This window comes from Cucurbita pepo, chromosome LG12 (genome assembly GCF_002806865.2).
Source record: "Cucurbita pepo subsp. pepo cultivar mu-cu-16 chromosome LG12, ASM280686v2, whole genome shotgun sequence".
Lineage (NCBI taxonomy): Eukaryota > Viridiplantae > Streptophyta > Magnoliopsida > Cucurbitales > Cucurbitaceae > Cucurbita > Cucurbita pepo.
The window spans coordinates 5,740,638-5,760,313 of record NC_036649.1 but is presented as its reverse complement, the minus strand read 5'-3'; the positions used below and the strand labels follow the sequence as shown (position 1 = coordinate 5,760,313).

Below are 19,676 nucleotides of genomic sequence, written 5' to 3'. Positions count from 1 at the left end.
TGTTCGGTTTGCATGTTGATATTTTTTTAATTGGCTCAACCTGATTAACTCGAAAATAAGGTTGCAATCCAACCCTACTCTACTTCGTCCCCTTGTAACTTATTGATTTAGCAATAGCAAGAGCGCTTTTGAAGGCATCACGAGTTTCATTCTTTTCTCCTGGTCTAACATACACAATCCTTGTATATTGGTTTTATTTATTTTTTTTGTGAAAATTTTTTTTATTTTGGATCTATCTGGTCTAACATACACAATCCTTGTATATTTATCAACAATATTAAGTACAAGGCCGAGGAATTAAGCTCAAGAAAATGCAGTGGCTTCAGATTCAGCACGAACCATGTTTATATACACACCACCGAGCCGAGCTTTGGCCATTAAGGTGTCATGGCTGCCATGCTCGACGACCGAGCCATTTCTAATAACTGCAATCGTATCAGCATTACGGATACTCGAAAGCCGATGGGCGACTATGATCGTAGTAGCTTCCTTTGACACCTTCCTAAGTGCAGCTTGGACATGTTTTTCAGATTCTAAGTCCAAAGCACTGCTTGCTTCATCTAGTAACAACACGCTTGATTTCTTCAAAATCGCCCTTGCTATTGCTATCCTTTGCTTCTGGCCACCCGAGAGCTGAACCCCGCTTTCGCCAACCTAGGATCGGATCATAGAAACCGACGAACAGGTCATTGGACAAATCCAATAATTTATTGTAACAGCCCAAGCCCAAGCCCAAGCCCATTGTTAGCAGATATTATCCTCTTTGGGTTTTCCCTCTCGAACTTCCCCTCAAGGCTTTCAAACGTGTCTGCTAGGGAAAGGTTTCCACACCCTTATAAAGGGTGTTTCGTTCTCCTCTCCAACCAATGTGGGATATCACAATCCACCCCCCTTCAGGGCCCAGCGAGCACTCGTTCCTTTCTCTAATCGATGTGGGACCCCCACCAAATCCACCCCCTTTGGGGCCCAGCGTCCTTACTAGCACACCACCTCGTGTCTACCCCTCTTCGGGGAAGAGCCTCCTCGCTGGCACATAATCCGGTGTCTGGCTCTGATACCATTTGTAACGGCCCAAGCGCACCGCTAACAGATATTGTCTTCATTGGGCTTTTCCTTTCGGGTTTCCCCTCAAGGCTTTAAAACGCATCTACTAGGAAAAGGTTTCTACACCCTTATAAAGGATATTTCATTCTCCTCTCCAACTAATTTGGGATATCACATTTATAGATTGTTGTACAAAGTTACCTGTGTGTCGTATCCTTGAGGGAGGCCACTGATGAACTTGTGAATGTAAGCATCTCTAGCAGCCTCTTCTATCTCAGTCCATGAGGCCTTTGGGTTTGCAAATGCAATGTTGTCTCTTAAGCTTCCAGCAAACAGTGCAGGCTCTTGACCAACCAATGCTGTTTGCCTCCTCAACCATTTCACATTCATCTCCCTCAAATCTACGCCTCCCATCAGCACCTTCCCTCGGTTCGGGTCGTAAAATCGTTGAGTCAGCCATATTACCGTCGATTTTCCCGAGCCACTCTCACCAACCAAAGCCACTGTGCTGCATTCCTTAATCTTTAAGCAGAAGTCCTTCAGCACAATCATCTCTGGCCTAGATGGGTATGCAAATGTCACCATTTTGAATTCAACACCAAGACTTTTCCGTTCGTTCTTCGTACGTTTTCCTTTATCGACACCTATCAATGGCCTCCGATCGATGACATCCAACACTGCGGGAATCGCAGTTTCTGCCACAGAAGTATCCGGAGCTAAACCAGCAAGTTGTCCAACAGAAAAGGAGCTCAAAACAAGAATGAGGAAAATCTTATACACATCACCAAAACTTGTTTTGCCTTGTTGAACAAGGTGTGCAGCAAACCAGAGAGTAAGAGTATAGGCTCCATACATGGCACCTTGGGAGAAGCCAAATGTTAAGCCTAAAATCTGCGACGTTTTAACCGATTTCTTCTTCGGCTCGGATAATGATCGATTAAAGGCTTTAACCAGCTGCTCTTGCGCAGAAAACGTTGTCACTGTCCGTATGTTTGACACCGCACCTGAAGCAATATTGCTAGCTTTGGCATAAGCTTTTTCATCAAGTTTTGGTCCGATATTTATAATCAAACTTATGTAACTAGCACCAAGAGTGAAAGGGGTTAGAGCAGCAGCCAACATGGTTAGTCTCCATTCGAGCCAAAATGAGAGCCCAAGGCCAACTGCAGCTGCACTCAACCCCATCAACAAGACCGAGATTCGATCACCAAGAAACGAGCGAAAATTGATGCAGTCGATTGATAGCCTAGATATGAGAATTCCAGTGGAATTCTCAGGGAAATCAAACCAACCAGGCTCTTGTTTCAGTATTGATCTGAACAAAAGATCTCTTACTCTCACTGTGAGCTTAGTTCCAGCCCAACCACAGAAGCCTTGCTGCCCTGTCATGAACACAATGCAGCCAATCCCAAGCCCAACCAGCACTATACACAAATGCCCAACTTTGGCTTTCATCCTAGAAGTTTCACTATCAAAATAAACTTGAAGGGCTTCACCAAGAACGAAAGGAAAAATCGACAAAATTGCACCTGCACTCAATCCCATGAGAAATCCCAATATCAGGATGGGAATCTCTGGCTTTTGTAGTTTCAAGATTTCTGCAATCCGAACGTTTCTTCGTTTCTCTTCTTTCTTCTCCTCTTGCTTATCCTCAAGCGTAGATTTGAAGTACTTCGACTTCGGAAACTCAACTACGTACTCCGACTTTGAGATATCATTGAATGAAAGATCAGTGAATTTCTGAGTATCATTTTGTTTGGGAGGAGTTACTTGAACTGCTTCAGATGTGAGTTTGGCGAGGTTATAATAGGCGCCTTCTCGCTCCATCAGCTGACGATGAGTACCAATTTCGATAACAGAGCCATGTTCAATGACAGCAATGGCATGGGAGTTTCTCACAGTTGCAAGCCTGTGAGCGATAACAATTGTTGTTCGGCCTAAAGAAAGCTGATGGATAGCCTTTTGAACTGTAGACTCGGATTCTGAGTCCAATGCACTTGTTGGTTCATCTAAGAGAAGAATTTTGGGGTCTTTGATCATGGCTCGTGCCAAAGCTATTCGTTGTTTTTGACCGCCCGAGAGCAGAGCTCCTCTATCTCCAACCTGCACAGACGCCCATGTTCAGAAACAAACTAGAGCCAAACCAACCTATAAGTTCTTTATTTTTTCATAAACTTTCTATCAATCTTTTAAAAAACCAAAAGAAGTTTTTAAAAGTTCATGAAAAATCTAAATGTTTCTTTAAAAAATGTGATCAAATGGGGTCTTGGTAAATGGACCTGGGTGTTATAGCCTTGTGGGAGGGCAGAGATGAAGTTGTCAGCATTTGCAGCAATACAGGCAGCAATGGCCTCTTTTTCAGTCGCATTCTCTTTTCCCATCATAACGTTCTCAATAATACTTGTGGCGAAAAGGACTGGTTCTTGACCCACCATCCCAATCTGATCTCTCAACCACTTGATTTGCAGTGTCCTTATATCACACCCATCCAGACTGATCGTCCCTGCAAAAGAGGTAGTTAGCCGTTACGCTACGGGTGCCATTAATCCTATGGCTCCCTCGCCTACTGTCTGAAGGTAAATTCGATCGATCAGATGCAGAAACCAAGGCAAGGTCGGACCATTATAAACTACAATTTAACTGCTCACAGACAGATTTCAGATAAAAGCTTGATTTGATTTGTACATACCTTCAATGGGGTCGTAGAACCTCTCTATCAGAGCAAAAATGGTGGATTTACCGCCGCCACTGGCGCCAACAAGAGCGAGTGTCTTTGAAGCTGGAAACACCAGATTGAGTGACTTGAGAATCATGGTATCTGGACGAGATGGGTATGTGAAACTGACGCCTTTGAACTCTATTCTTCCACGAACGTTTTGGAGGGTTCTTCCCATTGGGCTGTAGGAATCTATCTCTGGAACTCTGTCTAGGATTGTGAAAATTCTTCCTGCTGCTACTGTTCCTTGTGCAAACTGAGCAAAATATGACAGTGACAGAGCCAATCCCCTGTGTCAATTATGAGATCATGTTCATTTGGATAAGGAAATCCCTATGTATCATTTCCATTACAATGAGCTTAAGCAGAAATTATGTAGTAAGCCTAAGTCATGGCTGACTCAAGCTGCTTTACCTTCCTCCGACGTTGACGCCAAAGAAACAAGCGATTGCGTCGCCACCGGTGATCTCTTTCTGGGCAACCAAGATAGCTCCATACCAGAAAGCCAAAGCCCAGGTTGAGTAAGTCACCAGATAAATAACTCCCATGCCTACGCCTTTCGAGAATCCAATCCTCCTCCCAAATGGCACAGAGTTTTCCAAGAGCTCAGCATATTTTGCACCAAGGTTATCTTCTGCAACGAACGAAAACACAGTTCGGATTGAACTGATGGCTTGCTCTGCCACTCCCCCAGCTTTCCTGTAAGAAGCCTTCAAAGGAAACATGGGAAAAGGCTTGAAAAAACGCAACATATAAAAGGGTGTGTAACAGCCTAAGCCCACCACCGGTCCTCTTTGCGCTTTCCCTCAAGGTTTTAAAAACGCGTCTACTAGAGAAAGTTTTCCATACTCTTATAACGAATGCTTCGTTTCCCTCTCCAACCGATGTGGGATCTCACAGTCCACCCCCCTTAGAGCCCCAGTATCCTCGCCTGGCACACCGCCCGGTGCTTAGCTCTTATACCATTTGTAACAGCCAAATCCCACCGCTAGCAGATATTGTCCTCTTTGAGTTTTCCCCTTCGGGCTTCCCCTCAAGGTTTTCAAAACGTGTCTACTAGGGAAAGTTTTCCACACTCTTATAAGAAATGTTTCATTTCCCTCTCCAACCGATGTAGGATCTCACAATCATTTGTAACCGCCTAAGCCCACCGCTAGCAGATATTGTCCTCTTTGGGATTTTCCTTCCGAATTTCCCCTCAAGGATTTTTAAAACGCGTCTACTAGGAAAAGTTTTCCACACTCTTATAAGGAATGTTTTGTTTCCCTCTCTAACCGATGTGGGATCTCAGAGGATAGTTCTGAAGATTATATCAAAGTACCTCTTCTTTTGAAGCTAGGCCAACATAAACGGCTTTATAAGCTATGCCACAGAACATCATCAGAGGGGTCACTGAGAAGACAACCAAAGAAACTTTCCATGACCTTAGAAAACCTACTACATACCCACATATGAAGGTGAATATGTGGTGAATGAAGTGAGCCATCTGCAAACGCAGAACCACATGACGTTAAATTAATGACTTGGAAACAGTGTAATTAAGGTTGTCAAAAACATTATCAGTGCATTACCTTCTCCCCCATCACTTCTTGGATTTGAGCCACATCACTGGAAATTCCATGCATAATATCACCCGTGCTAATTTTTGTGTCGAAAAAGCTGATATCCTGTCGTAGAACAGCTCGTAGATACATCATTCTAATACGCTGAGCCGAACGATCCCCCACCAATCTCCAACAGGTTATCTCTGTCAAAATTACAGCTTCAAAGTCCTATGTTTGCAGGAAAGTTAATGGAATGCTATTTTACAGGTCTCTCCCACTTACCCATGTATGCTCCAACCACCACAATTGCTGCTAATCCAGTCATGAACAGGCATATCTGCAAATTCAAGCATAAGTTGTAGAAAAAGAAAAGGTATTCAAGTTTAAGGTAACTTCTGGGAGGATAAAATTTCTGCAATATTTAGTTAAACGCAATACAAAAGTACTTAAAATGTTGAGGATTGTTGGGAGAGAGTCCCACCTTCGCTAATTTAGGGAATGATCATGGGTTTATAAATAAGGAATACATCTCCATTGGTACGAGACATTTAGAGGAAGCCCAAAGCAACATCACGAGAGCTTATGCTCAAAGTGGACAATATCATACCATTGTAAAGATCCGTAATTCTTAACATGGTAGTAGAGTCATGCCCTTAACTTAGCTAAGTCAATAGAATTCTTGAGTGTCAAACAAAGGGTGTACTTTGTTCGAGGACTCCATAGAAGGAATCGAGCCTCGATTAAGGGGAAGTTATACGAGGGTTCCTCAAGTGTCGAACAAAGGGTGTACTTTGTTCGAGGGCTCCATAGGCCTCAGGATAAAGTCGAAAGCAAAGCCAAGTAAGAGTAAATTATGCGGTTCATACCCTTGCCACATCTCTCATCATCTGAGTCTTGTCAGCTTCAGAAGATTCTACAGCAAGCTGGTTGACAAAATTCCCAAAAAGATAAGAATACCAAGGAAGAGATCCGCCATTGATGAGAGCTCCTAAACACCCCAATATTATAAGAAGAAAATCCCACTTCGTTGAATACTTAAACAAGCTAAAAAGCCCAACTGCCTTAGCAGGCTCCACTTCATCTTCTTCATCACTGGCATCCGAAACACTATCATCAGTATATGATGAATACATCCTACTATGTTCAAAGTTAAAAGAATGTTCAGAAATAGCATGGTAATTCTTGCTAAGCTCATCTTTATCCGCCAAAGGCCCTTTACTTCCATTTTTCTGGCAGGAATAGGGGCCGATTTTGCTAGTTTCACTAGGAATATAGCTTTCTCCGATGAACAATGAGTTCTCTGTTTCTCCACCCACAAAGCTCTGTAGTTCCACTCTGCCAGCCGGAATATAGCCGTAACAGGAACCGTCGCTGTACGGGCTCGGAACATTCCGGCGAACGCGGCGAGAGGGAGAAAGATAGTAATCATTGGCGGTTCGGCGTAAAGCGTGGGTAGTTGAAAATGAAGATGGGGCAATAGAGGCACCCCAGGGACCTAAGGCTACGCCGAAATTACGAGAATCTCGCCATCCAGTTGGCTCGAACTGCCATGAGAGCTCCCCTTGCCATGATTTATCATCGTCTGTGGCGAAGGGAGTGGCTGGATGAAGGTTTAGAGACCGTGTTTCTGGAGTGGATTTTCTCGAGGAATCTAATTGGGAAAAAGAGATAGAGACGTCGGTCGAACTCGCCGGCGTCGGATAGTGGCGCCGGTAGCCGGGAACGGCGGACATTACCGTAAATGGAGGTTCGGATGGGATTACAAAAGGGGAAAAACGAATTCCAGCGAAACTTCGGGGAGTCCTTATCCCAATACGAAGAAACGAAGAACAAAACTAAGTGTAATTCGAGAAGAACAAAACAGGAAAGGAGAGGTTGGATTGAAAAATTGGGGGTGAGGATTTTACATGGAAGATTGGCGAATCTGTTGGAAGTGAGGAATCCATGGAAGCTGTGGATGAATATACAGAGGAAGGTGCCGGCGGGACGATGGAGAATGGGGAGAGGGCTTGGTCGTCTTGCCATGTTCTTGAGCTTGTAAACAGGCCAAATGGCTGCTCAAATTGTTAGGGATATTCAAATATGCGAAGGGAGTGTGGTTTTGGTTGGTTTCTTGTGGAGTTGGGAATCCATTTGTGAGATGGGGAAGCGCCCGAATATTCAAAATTAAAAGAAGTTGGTTACTTCATTTTCATGGTGAACTCAATGATCGATAACTTTTCTGTTTTTTTTTTTTTTTTTTTTTTATTACAATTATTATTGGGTTTGATTTTAAGAGAATAAAAAGTTGGGTAGTTCAGACAGTTTTTTAGTTGAATTTTATTTTTGTTTGGGTTAATTTTAACCGAACAAAAAGTTAGTAGCGTCGTTCTTAGGTTAACATTTTTTTTTTTTTTTGGGTTGATTGTAAGAGGATAAAATGTTCTGTTCGGGTCGTTCGTAAGTTGATTTTTTTTTTTGTCAAGTCAACCTCACCAACTTAGGTTTATTATGCCAACAATTCATCACGGAAGAAAGAACTCACTGAGCCGAGATCACTAACTAATACTAGTCTAATACTAATAAAATAGAAAAGAACTGTCTTTTCTGTATACTTTCCCCGGTTTCATTGCTACTGCGGGATTTACGCAATCAATCGGATCATATAGACCCTTCAATACAACATACGCAATCAATCGGATCATATAGACCCTTCAACACAACATAGGTCATCGAAAGGATCTCAGAGACCCACTAAAGCATGAAAGCCAGAATCTTTCAAAAAATAGATTCCTATTCGAAGAGTGCATAAGTGCATGGATAAGCTCACACTAACCCGTCAATTTTGGATCCAATTCGAAATTTTTCTTAGGAGGCATCGGGAACTTCTCAACTCTATCATAATTCTCAAATTGTTATGAAAATAAAGACCGTTTAACAATTGTGACTTGAATGTTAGATATTCGAGTTTTATGAGATTTTAGTTATTAACCTAACATGTATTGTCGTAAACTCTATTCAAGTTGTCTTGGTCACTAACCCAACCAATTCAAAAATTTTGAGTCGTGTCGAATAACTTGCTACATGTCCAAGAATCTTATTGATATTAACGATTAACTTTTATACTAACTTTTTGTTACCAAAATTTAATATAAAAAAAATTAAAAGATTAACAAAATTTACTTACAAGATTAAGAACCATTTGGTTACTTTAAACATGCATATAACTTCTTAAAAGTAAATAGGCTAAAACATTCTAATTCCTCAATGAAAGATTGCTTGAACACGCCCAAACCCACTATAAACGACGCTAGATTCTTGAAAAAATACCTATCATCAAATATAAAATACATAGAAAATAATATGATAATATGAAAAACTTGGGCAGCTAGAGCTACATAGTATCATAGGACCTCAACCTGAAAATCTGCTCAATCTCTTGTCAAAAATGAGCATAGCTTAAACATAATCAGCAAGTATTTCCCTTGAGATCGGTTGTTCGAAACTTATTATCTTAAATTTGACTTAAAAAAGAGGGGTTCTATGAGATCCCACATTGGTCGGAGAGGAGAACAAAACATTCTTTATAAGAATGTGGAAAAATTCGACTCCCTAACAGACGCGTTTAAAAATCTTGAAGGGAAGCCCAAAAGGGAAAGCCCAAAGATACAATATCGACTAGCGGGGGTGGGCTTGGGTCATGGCAGATTCAATCTTCTGATGGCAACAAAGTAAGAAAACAGTACGCAAATCTCAAGTCTAATTACGACACTGACAATGGCCACTTAAAAGGGCATAAAAACAAAGAATTACCAAACCATGAACTCAAATTTCCCAGAGCCACATAAACTTGGATGAAGTTATGGATGAAGTTACAGAAAAAGAAATGATACCTTAATGATCAATGATGGAAAATGACAGAGTAGTGGTGCAAAAAGCTTTTATTATGCATAATTATATCACGCTCAACAATTCTGTTCTTGACATGGGCTCCTTCAGATATACAGCACACAAAACTAAACTGTCAGAGCAAATGAAGAGCAGAGCCAAAGGGAAAAAAAATGCTCCTAGCCTACCAAAATCACAATGACATTCTGCCAACAGTTAACTCATCGTTCAATATAGTATACTTGATTAATTCAAGACAACTAACAGGTGTAACTTAACTACCTAATGATGTAGGCGGTCGGTTCTGTGAATCGAATTAACATGTACATGATCGAATTGCAGACCTTGAGTCTGTTTTGCTATTATCTTCAAGCACTTGTATCTTACACAGTAGTAAACTGTTGTACCCTACTCAAGGATAACATGACAGTGATCTCAAATGGAAATCTGTCGTTTCTATTACCTCGACGTTGAATCTGTTCCCTTGCTGCGAAAGGTTGAGAGAGAGAAGAACGATCGTGGAGCTGTAAGATTTCAATTGTCCAACATTAGAAATGCAGTTCATCTCCAAACTATCTTTTTCTTCATTGTTTAAGGAAGATATCAATATATATATATATATAAGCTCATAAACAAAAGGCAAAAGATGTGAAGATCGAGGAATAAGTACAAAAGTCATTTCCAAGTTGCCCCTTTGGCTGAAAGTTCGAGACTAGCAAAAAGTCCTCTTGAACTTCGCTATATTTCCAAAGCCAATGTAATATTTGAGCAAGAGAGTATAGACTACGTTTAGGTCATTAGCAAAGCACATAACACCAACGAGCACTCACCTTTCAAGGAGCTTCCTGACAAGTGATCTTCCCTTAGCTTGAAGTCAGCTGGAGGTGCAGGAATCGAACTTCGTAATTCTTGAACTGGGGGGGAGCAAAACAAAGATTAAGTGACTCCTAATTGTCATCATCCCTAGCTAAAAAGGAGGTCAAATTCATAGGAGTTTGATTGAAAAAAGAAAAACATAGGTTACCCTGTTCACAGTACAACTCGCTTTCATTAAAGCCATCATCATGACCCTCTGAGAATCCCATTCGTGACTTCCTTAAGTCTTCGGATGACCTACTAGCAGGATCTCGCCCATCTTCTGTATCATCATCTCCCTCAGATGTTGTAGCAGAGATCCAGTCAACCATACTTTCCGTCCCGCGACTTTTCCTTCCGAACTTTAACAACCTTTTAAACCCTGTGGCCACATCCTTGCGTGACTGACTGGATGAGGTAGCAATAAGAGAAGGCTTCTGGGCACTTCCCCATTTCTTTCTCATTCTAGCCACATCAGTTTCTGCTTGTGTTATATTATGTGAATTCCATGATGCAGGGCTCCCAATGGGTGAGTCCATATATGCATCAATATCAGAGGCCTCATGTGGGTAGGAGAATGGATGATTCATGCGTGCGTTCCATGACCGAGGGCTCTCACCAGGCGAATCCTGAGGTGCTTTATGAAACGAAGGCAATGTGGAGGGAAGCTCAGAATTTGTAGAATGATCCACCTGAGAATGAGAGTGAGATCTCATAGAATTCTCAATTTCAGACCCAGAATTACTTGATCTGCCCGATTCCTGGATTAATCTTAGTTTTCCATTATCCATCTGAGCAAGTTTAATTTCTATTTTCTCATGCTCTTCCTCCTCTTCCTCTTCTCGTTTGGGCATAATTTCTGAACCCTCAAATGCAACTTCATCAAATTCCTCATCATCTTTTAAAGTTTCGGATTCCATAGAAGCTTTCAACTTCGCTATACTTGTTCCAGCACCAGGGCCTATGCTATTGCCCTTCCTCAGAAAAGTCTTCGATTCTATGCCCTTCAAATACTTATCATAAATACTCTCATCGTTCTGCTCTTCATCCAATATCAATGGTGCTAAAACAGCATTATCCATGATCAAAGGTGATATATCCTTGAAGTCAATAGCACTAGCAGAGTTCTTTCTTGAAGACTGTGCACGACGAGGCTTCTCCTCCTTAATGGCTGGCTCTTCATGGCTAGTTTTACCGCGAGAATAGGTTCTCGTCAGAGGGCGTGCTGATGATTTGCCACCACCAGAAGGTTTTGTATTTTCTTTCCTCAGTTCAGAGAAATTAGGAACTGACTGTGCAAGAAGATTTTCTGTTTGTCCTCTTCGCTTCCCGGAACTGGAGTGGGAAACCTTGGCAAGTGACAAGGATGGAGCTGAAACCCCAGTGGAACGCGGGGTAGATGATAAATTTCTACCTGTGGAAGCCTTCTTGTTATGGTTGCTTCTGGAAGCACTATCCGATACATATGAATCACTATGCAATCTATCATTCCCATTAAATTTCTGCTCCAAAGCCTCAGGAAAGTCCCCATCATCCTCACTTTGAGTTGAATTGATCAGTGGCTGTTATGCAGAAATATTTAACATCATTACGCGTGAAAATGAAAAATACGCAAGATTAGAAACAAGAAATAAAATGAGTGCAAAAGAGAGAGAACCCAGCACTTCAGCATCATTAACTTCCCAAATAAAAATAAAACAGAATTTATACCTGGTCTCTTGTTTGAGAGCGAGAGTTGAATGATCTCAGTTTATCTGTACGTCTCCGAGCACTAGCTACGGAATCTTGTCGGTCGACAGAATCAGAAAATTTTGCTTTCATCTCAGCTTTACTTTTCTCAAGGCTGTCTTGCATGGCCTTCATCTTGGCTTCCTTCTCTGCTCTTTTGGAACTCCATTCTTCTCTCAGCTTAGCATCTCTTTTCTGCATATACTTGTTATAAAATTTTCCTCTAGAATCATCACTGAAGTCATAGTTATTTACCAACTTTGCTGGCGTTGTATAAATATTTTCCATTTTATTTGAACTCCCCGTTGATTCTATTACCGCAGATCTTTCCACCACTTGAGCAGGAGAAGTGTCTAAAGCTGAAGATGTTCTATGCTGCGAACCAATTGCATGTTCTAGCTGCACGTCGGCAGTATTGTTTCGCCTCGCAGAGCTGGAGTGCTCCCCTGGAACACGGAGCTTGTGCTCTGCAAAAAGCTTTTCAAGTTCATTTGCCTTCATTTTTAGTTCATCATTGAGCTCCTGATTTCCCTTAGTCTGCCTCACTCTTGGAACTCGCTCTCCTGGTATGCTTGAGGTTGTAGGAGTGCTTTCTTGGCCATCTGGAACACTTTTCCCAATCATATCCATTTTACTTCTCTCATGAAGATAACTGCTTTCTTCTCTGCCAACTTGTGACTTATCCACTTGTTTACGGACAGCCGAATCAGGTTTCTGCAATTTCATTTTCTGAGCTCCAAAATCTTCTACTTTAAGATTATGCGTACATGATGATGCGGGGTTCTTGCCAGCCACTGCCTCAGGTTCGGCTTTAAAAGATCTCCGTTGCTGAGGTAATTGGCCGCCATCAACTTCGTTGAACTGAGTTGATGAGGATTCCAGTTTTATTCCACCGTATTCAAATTGGTTAGAAAAAGAACGAGAACGACTCCGGTGACCCATAGGACGTAACGGATGTGCTGAAAAGTCTCTTGGTCCAGAATCATCCATCTTATTACCTAACCTACCATCAGTATCCCCTGCCGTCTTAGCAAAAGCATCAACGTGGGACGAAACTTGATTCTTGGCTCCATCGATTTCCGCTCGATCTGCAGAGCTTTTTCCCTTTGTCTCAGAGCCTAATACACCTTTAAAGGCCGTACTTTTGTCGTCACTGCTCGATAAATTCTTAGCACCTACTTGAGAAACCCCTCGATCATTCAATCCAACTGGGTCTGGTCCACCAGAGAATGACCTGACTTGGGCCTGAGAAGCTGATTGGTCCTTCCAATCGACTGGTGCCTTTGACACCCCAGCCTCTTTACCTGTATAATCCTCAACTGGATTTTGTTCCTCAGCTTGTTGTTTGGCCTCCTCATCGCCAACTCTAACAAGATGGACCCTTTTTTCAAGCTTAGTCTTACTCTCCAAATCAGGAAAGCTTTTCTCACTTTGAATTTCGGTTGCACCAGAAAATATATTAGACTTGGAATCAGAAATTGAAGATGAGGAAGGTGTACATAATGGACTCTCCACGTCCTTCTTTTCATTACTGAAATCAATACTCATATCACTCACACCACTCCATCTCCTCAAAACCGCCTTCTCCACCACCGATGGCGCTGATGAAACATCTGAAGAGAGCCTTCTTAGTTCCGGAGGTTTTCCAGAAACGGGCTTGCCTCCTCCACTGCCACTGGTATTTTCCTTCTGTTTGTTCTCAAAAAGGTTAATACGATCTTGGACGCTGAGACGCCTGGCAGGCCGACCCACAGGAGTTGATGAGGATTCCGTCGGAGTCTCCTCTTCCTTCTTCTCTTTCTCCAAGTTTTCGGTGCCCGTCTCCACCTTCGTGTCGTCTTTCAAGTTTACGTTGCGTCGGCTCGAGAAGGTGGCAGAGGATTTGGCCGGTTGACACGTGGTGGATCTTGATTCGTCCAGTTGGGAATATTGTTCTTCAGTTTGTGAAGTTGTACCAAATTGTGGATCGTGCTTACTCTGTGTTTGGTTTTGCGGCTTGATATGAGTTCCAACAGGATCTTCACTGATGTCATCGATTGACATGTCTGACCCACATGAAGATCTGATGGCTCGGTCATCGACACCTGGGGCCCACGTGTTAATAAGTTCCGGCCTCCTCCGGCAAAGAGAAATGAAACAAGAGCACGCTTCGCTGCGAAAAATTGAAACGCTACGTTAAATTACAGGAAGCATTATCAGAGCAAAGCCGAGGTCAACAAAAGTGGAGAACGCACGTCATGCAATGTAATTTGGAAGTGACCCAATAAATGACCTCCCGCAACTAGTTATGTTACTTCCATCTTCGTCACTTTTACTCGGTTTCTCTCTGTTGTTTTATCTATGTTTTCCCAATCAAGAGAAGAAAATAAAAATCTGAATTCTAGTCAGTACAGACATCTGAATAGAGTACGCGAACTTCGAGGATTGAGGCCATGGTAGTCGGTTGTCTCAGTTTGTTCAATGGTGGGAGAATAATTTTGCTTTCTACGACAGAGAACAAAAGCAACGACTGCTTCTTTCTTTACTTTAAATAAATTTTCTTCTTGCCCCATTTCGAACAACATTCTCAAAGAAAAAGGGAAGGGAAAAAATTGGATGAAAATGCCAAATGTTGCCTTTCTTCATCAGCCACTAGACTCGCTCATCTTCCACAGCAGCGAGAGGCACAAAAGCAATGGCGACAAAGGCAAGCACCATGGTGACAGTGCTCGCCTGGACATGCAATGTGAGAAATGCTAGACCAGCACGGTATCGCCTTAATGACCCTGAGCAATAAGCTAAATCGATCCCATTTATCATGCCAACCGTATTGGGAGGCGTATGGTTAAGATGACCCACCTTTTCATGTACGACACTTTCATTTCTTTTTTCTTTGTGCAAGAAACTAGTTGGACTATAATTTGAGTTGTTCCGAATCCATTTTGTACCTCGGTTTTGAAGTGGACTAAATTTGTTGGACCATAGATGATCTCAATTCTAAATTTGAAGTGGGGCTCCTCCATACTTCCCATCAAGTTTTAAAATCCCAGGCTCTAATCCTACCAAGTTGGAGATAGTGATGAGGAAATTTTTATGCAAAGAGGAGGTGGGGGAGGTTAGTGGCTTGCGTTTTCTTTGGTGGGGGATACGGATGTTTGGAGATTGGGAATTCAACTTTGTAAAATGAAGAAGCCTTAAGCAAAGTGGTTGTGGTGGTTTCCGGTAGAACTTTACGTTTTGTAGCATAAGGTGGCAAGCAGATATAGCGTTCAGCCACTAATGGTTGAGCTACTGTAGTAGATGTTAATGACGCTCTCTGGAATCTGCAAAGCGACTCATGGCCATGCCGCATTCTTCAATTCTGTTAACCATGCTATCAAGGATGAGATTTATATTCAATTCTGGGAGGACTACCATATGATCAACAATGCCTTCTTTCGCTCTAGTCTTTGCAATATATGTCTATCTAGCCACTATACAGGTTGCTATCAACCAATATATGTCTATCTATCCACTCCTAAGTCAAATCTTCTCGTAGTTTTGTCCATTAGGAGTGATCCAACAGCGAGGGGTTAATGATTTGACTTCTCTTCCAGCCATTATACAGGCTGCTATTAACTCTCCCTCACCGCCCCCCCCACCCCCCCTCCCAATGTCTACATTATCAAAACATCTAGAATGTCAATTTTTCTCTTGGAAAAAGACTAACAATGTTGAATTCAACGGTCCTCTTTGGTGATAGTGCTATGCTGCTGGTTGGTGTGTCCATTTCAAACAAATACCAGAGGATTTGAATCGTATTCTCTGGAGATAGACGACAGAAAATCTATGGTTCATTAATTTTCAATCTTTTGGCAGGTTGTGAATTCCTGTTCCTAAAAAAAGTCAACTGGTTATGGTCATAGAGATTCTCTTGCATCCCCTATTTCGAGGAAGAGGGAAGTGTTCACAACAAGTGAACTTTTTTGTTGCCCTTCAGAGTCTATATCTTGAGAAAACTAGGAGAAATTTTCACGAAATTGAGTGGGATAGTTTAAGGTGCCCAATACTTCAATGACCTTTGCGTTTCTGCAAGGACTTTTTGTCACTGTCCCTTCTTGGGGTTTTCACAAAACTAAAATGAGAAACCAAGTACAACACAAATTCCGGAAATGGAAATAGAATTGCAGTCTCTCACTCACTATAAGATGTTGACCAACTTCCCTATCACCAAATTCTAGACAGAAACCAATGTAAAACACAAATTGATGAAATAGCAAGGAAACCAGTCTCTTGCTAAGATGAGAAACCAAGTACAACACAAATTCCGGAAATGGAAATAGAATTGCAGTCTCTCACTCACTATAAGATGTTGACCAACTTCCCTATCACCAAATTCTAGACAGAAACCAATGTAAAACACAAATTGATGAAATAGCAAGGAAACCAGTCTCTTGCTAAGATGAGAAACCAAGTACAACACAAATTCCGGAAATGGAAATAGAATTGCAGTCTCTCACTCACTATAAGATGTTGACCAACTTCCCTATCACCAAATTCTAGACAGAAACCAATGTAAAACACAAATTGATGAAATAGCAAGGAAACCAGTCTCTTGCTAAGATATATGATGAGAAGGTCAATCCCCCTGCTTGACACTCAGACATGGAAAAGAAAATCCTTTCCTTACCCTCCTCAGCAGTTGAAACACAAACCTAGATTACTGCCAAATATGCAGTTCAAGTTCAACTCTATGACATCCATGTACAATAATCACCACGGGCAGATAGATCAAGATCTAGATATGAGGTTATTAGTAGCTATTAACACACATAAGTCAAATATGAGACTTTTGTAGAGTACTTACGTGAGGCGACGGGCACCAAACTGATCGGCGAATAATTGAAGGCCAGACACTGTACTGGGATTAAAACCGGCAGCTAATGCACGAGCAGAAGCTGTGACCAAGTCCTGCTTAACTGCAACAAGGCGTACATCGATAGCTTTCAAAAGCTCCTTCCTGAAAATTTTGACAAATTATTAAAATGAGACACCTACCCACACACAATACAATTCAGAAAACTTGAACTATCAGTCCAGTTATAATTAATGCGCTGTAAATCACAATAAAAAAAATCTCATAACNGAATTGCAGTCTCTCACTCACTATAAGATGTTGACCAACTTCCCTATCACCAAATTCTAGACAGAAACCAATGTAAAACACAAATTGATGAAATAGCAAGGAAACCAGTCTCTTGCTAAGATATATGATGAGAAGGTCAATCCCCCTGCTTGACACTCAGACATGGAAAAGAAAATCCTTTCCTTACCCTCCTCAGCAGTTGAAACACAAACCTAGATTACTGCCAAATATGCAGTTCAAGTTCAACTCTATGACATCCATGTACAATAATCACCACGGGCAGATAGATCAAGATCTAGATATGAGGTTATTAGTAGCTATTAACACACATAAGTCAAATATGAGACTTTTGTAGAGTACTTACGTGAGGCGACGGGCACCAAACTGATCGGCGAATAATTGAAGGCCAGACACTGTACTGGGATTAAAACCGGCAGCTAATGCACGAGCAGAAGCTGTGACCAAGTCCTGCTTAACTGCAACAAGGCGTACATCGATAGCTTTCAAAAGCTCCTTCCTGAAAATTTTGACAAATTATTAAAATGAGACACCTACCCACACACAATACAATTCAGAAAACTTGAACTATCAGTCCAGTTATAATTAATGCGCTGTAAATCACAATAAAAAAAATCTCATAACATAAACCTGATTGATCTATTGGCCACCCCAACTTTAATATCAAATTATTACAGCCATTCTGTCATATTTTACCTATCCAAAACCTGCAATATCTACCAACCTATGAATCACAACATCATTAAATACTATGTTTCTGACATCCCAAACAAAACATACTGACGATTTCTTTAATAGTGAAACCACATAGATCTCACCCTCATTTGAAAATTCGGCATAAAACTCGAGCATACTACAAAACGTTTCTTGAGAAAGACAAGAAATTTTCGACTTCAGCATATCTCAACTGACACTAATAACAGCTTTCACAATTAACTTGACAAATACATGAAAAACATTAATATGAAAAGAAAAGGGATTACTTGGTTTCATCTGTTGAGCCTGTACCTGTTCCATCCCCACCTAGGTTAAATTATCAAAAACAAAAGTAATAATAATAAGTATATATCGTTAATAGAATATTAATGTAATCTTCAAAAAATGTAGAGGTACTAATAACTGTTTTTGTATAAAGCAATTCACAAACAATTATTGAAATATTTCTCTAATAAACCTATTGCCCTCGTTCAAGAATAAATGGCAGCTGAGCAATGAGATGACAATAAAGGAGTTTTCCACAATCAGTGGCGTGGAAATCTGATCATCTCTCTTTCACCCATGCACAAATTTCCTGACCTATTTACATTGCTGCTTACATGTTTTAGCGGTCGGCTATGAATTTTAACATAAAATCTCTAAATGACACATCAAAATGAACTTCAGAAGTTTCAAAGAACTATCGAAGTAATGAACTTTAGAACATCCAAATGCATTATGAGTTTTTCAGATAAACAAATATGTTAGTAAGGTTAAAAAATAAATTCTAGGCAAATAAAAGGAAATTAAACATACCCGATGTGCCAGAAGGCCGATCACCTTCCCCCTAATACAAAAAAAAAAANTATATATATATTCAGCAAAACAAGACAAATAACTGTGCTCCTCTTAAATGGTACTAACTATTGGCAGTGCTTACTTGAGAATATATTCTTCTAGCAGATTCCAATTGAGACATCTCCACATCAAATGTATTGACCAACTCCAATATCTCAGGCGTGCTAACAAAACGCACAAACCTGGAAATAAACCAAGCACATCAACAAGAAAATCCAAGAGAGCCTGGCCAGTTGCCATCAAAAAAATTGAATCGTCAAAACCAAGTAGGAAACACTTTAACCTTTCAAGGGTTCCTTTCGTGAACCAAGCATCTCCACCCCTCTCAACTTCAAGCTTAATTGTCTGGACTGCATGAGCAAACTGCTCTTCTGCAGCCTTTAATTGAGTTACAAACGGCTTCACTGAACCCGATGCTAGTTTCTCTGTGTTGCCATGGCTAGAAACAAATAGTTCGCAACTGTCCAAAGGGGGATAGAACAAGTAAAATTAGTGAATAAAAGATTACAGTACAAAATCTAAACAGCCAAGGTGTGCTATCCGCACCGTGAACGCCTAGGTGACAGTTGAAATACGGCAAAATCCAGAGGCGTCTCCGGTTTCATTTCCTTTTCACTTCACAGAACTTCCAAGTATTTATCTTTTCCCAAAGCACTTCATCCAACCAGCCTTTCTTCGTGGAAGAAAAGTACTCTAGCTCCTGATAATGCTTGGTATGACCGTAGAACTTTGAAGAAATATAGCAAGAAGCACCGCTGCTATAATACAGATTGGGAACAAACGAAAAACCCCTTTAAAGAGCATTTACATAATGAATTTCTCATTTCAGCAATATTAAACTTCAATGAAAATTTACAAAAACACAATTCAGATTGTAGAAGAGGTTGCAACAGTGATATGGTAATAGAAGACAATAAAATCCAGACATTTCATAAAAGTAAGATTATCTAAGAAAATTTCATTTCATAGAAGAAGCCCAGCACAAAAAAAAACATCAAGCTTCTCTCCTAAATGGCCACCCAACATACATCCCAGATCTCACTCCCACAGCCCTTTAGAAAACCCAATGTTAATAAATTCACCCGCCCCCCAAAAATAGAAACCCAAGCTTCATAAAATGAAGTTATATATACGCTTAGATCTGATTCAACAATTAAAAATAAAATCAGATGGCCAAACCGAAGCAGACTCGTATGGAATTCAATCCCACAAACGCAAATTCAAATGCCATACCCACCCGCCCCCC

The 19,676-nt window shown here is 41.0% G+C and overlaps 2 protein-coding genes across 4 annotated transcripts in view; both read right to left on the bottom strand.

The window, feature by feature from the left end:
* Positions 1-242: 242 nt before the first annotated feature.
* On the bottom strand, positions 243-7,037 carry LOC111807580 (ABC transporter B family member 19-like). The gene is made up of 9 exons (XM_023693362.1): positions 6,171-7,037; positions 5,587-5,641; positions 5,332-5,507; positions 5,082-5,246; positions 4,175-4,470; positions 3,734-4,050; positions 3,324-3,547; positions 1,246-3,147; positions 243-654 (listed from the first exon to the last, which is right to left on the bottom strand). The coding sequence occupies exons 1-9, from the start codon at positions 7,035-7,037 to the stop codon at positions 304-306; spliced, it is 4,353 nt and encodes a 1,450-aa protein (XP_023549130.1). The 3' UTR covers positions 243-303.
* A 2,161-nt stretch (positions 7,038-9,198) lies between these two features.
* Positions 9,199-19,676, bottom strand: part of LOC111807650 (COP1-interacting protein 7) — an 11,323-nt gene continuing 845 nt past the window's right edge. For 2 of the 3 annotated variants that reach the window (XM_023693453.1, XM_023693454.1), the window contains 10 exons: positions 18,977-19,188; positions 18,714-18,890; positions 18,513-18,612; positions 18,389-18,419; positions 17,860-17,899; positions 17,223-17,375; positions 11,737-13,906; positions 10,196-11,588; positions 10,002-10,085; positions 9,199-9,695 (listed from right to left, as the gene is read on the bottom strand). In XM_023693453.1, the coding sequence (XP_023549221.1) occupies positions 9,631-9,695; positions 10,002-10,085; positions 10,196-11,588; positions 11,737-13,906; positions 17,223-17,375; positions 17,860-17,899; positions 18,389-18,419; positions 18,513-18,612; positions 18,714-18,890; positions 18,977-19,035 (4,272 nt within the window). In that variant the 5' untranslated portion in view covers positions 19,036-19,188 and the 3' untranslated portion in view covers positions 9,199-9,630. The remainder of the gene's footprint in view (positions 9,696-10,001; positions 10,086-10,195; positions 11,589-11,736; positions 13,907-17,222; positions 17,376-17,859; positions 17,900-18,388; positions 18,420-18,512; positions 18,613-18,713; positions 18,891-18,976; positions 19,189-19,676) is intronic. The other variant, XM_023693456.1, reaches the window with a different exon arrangement.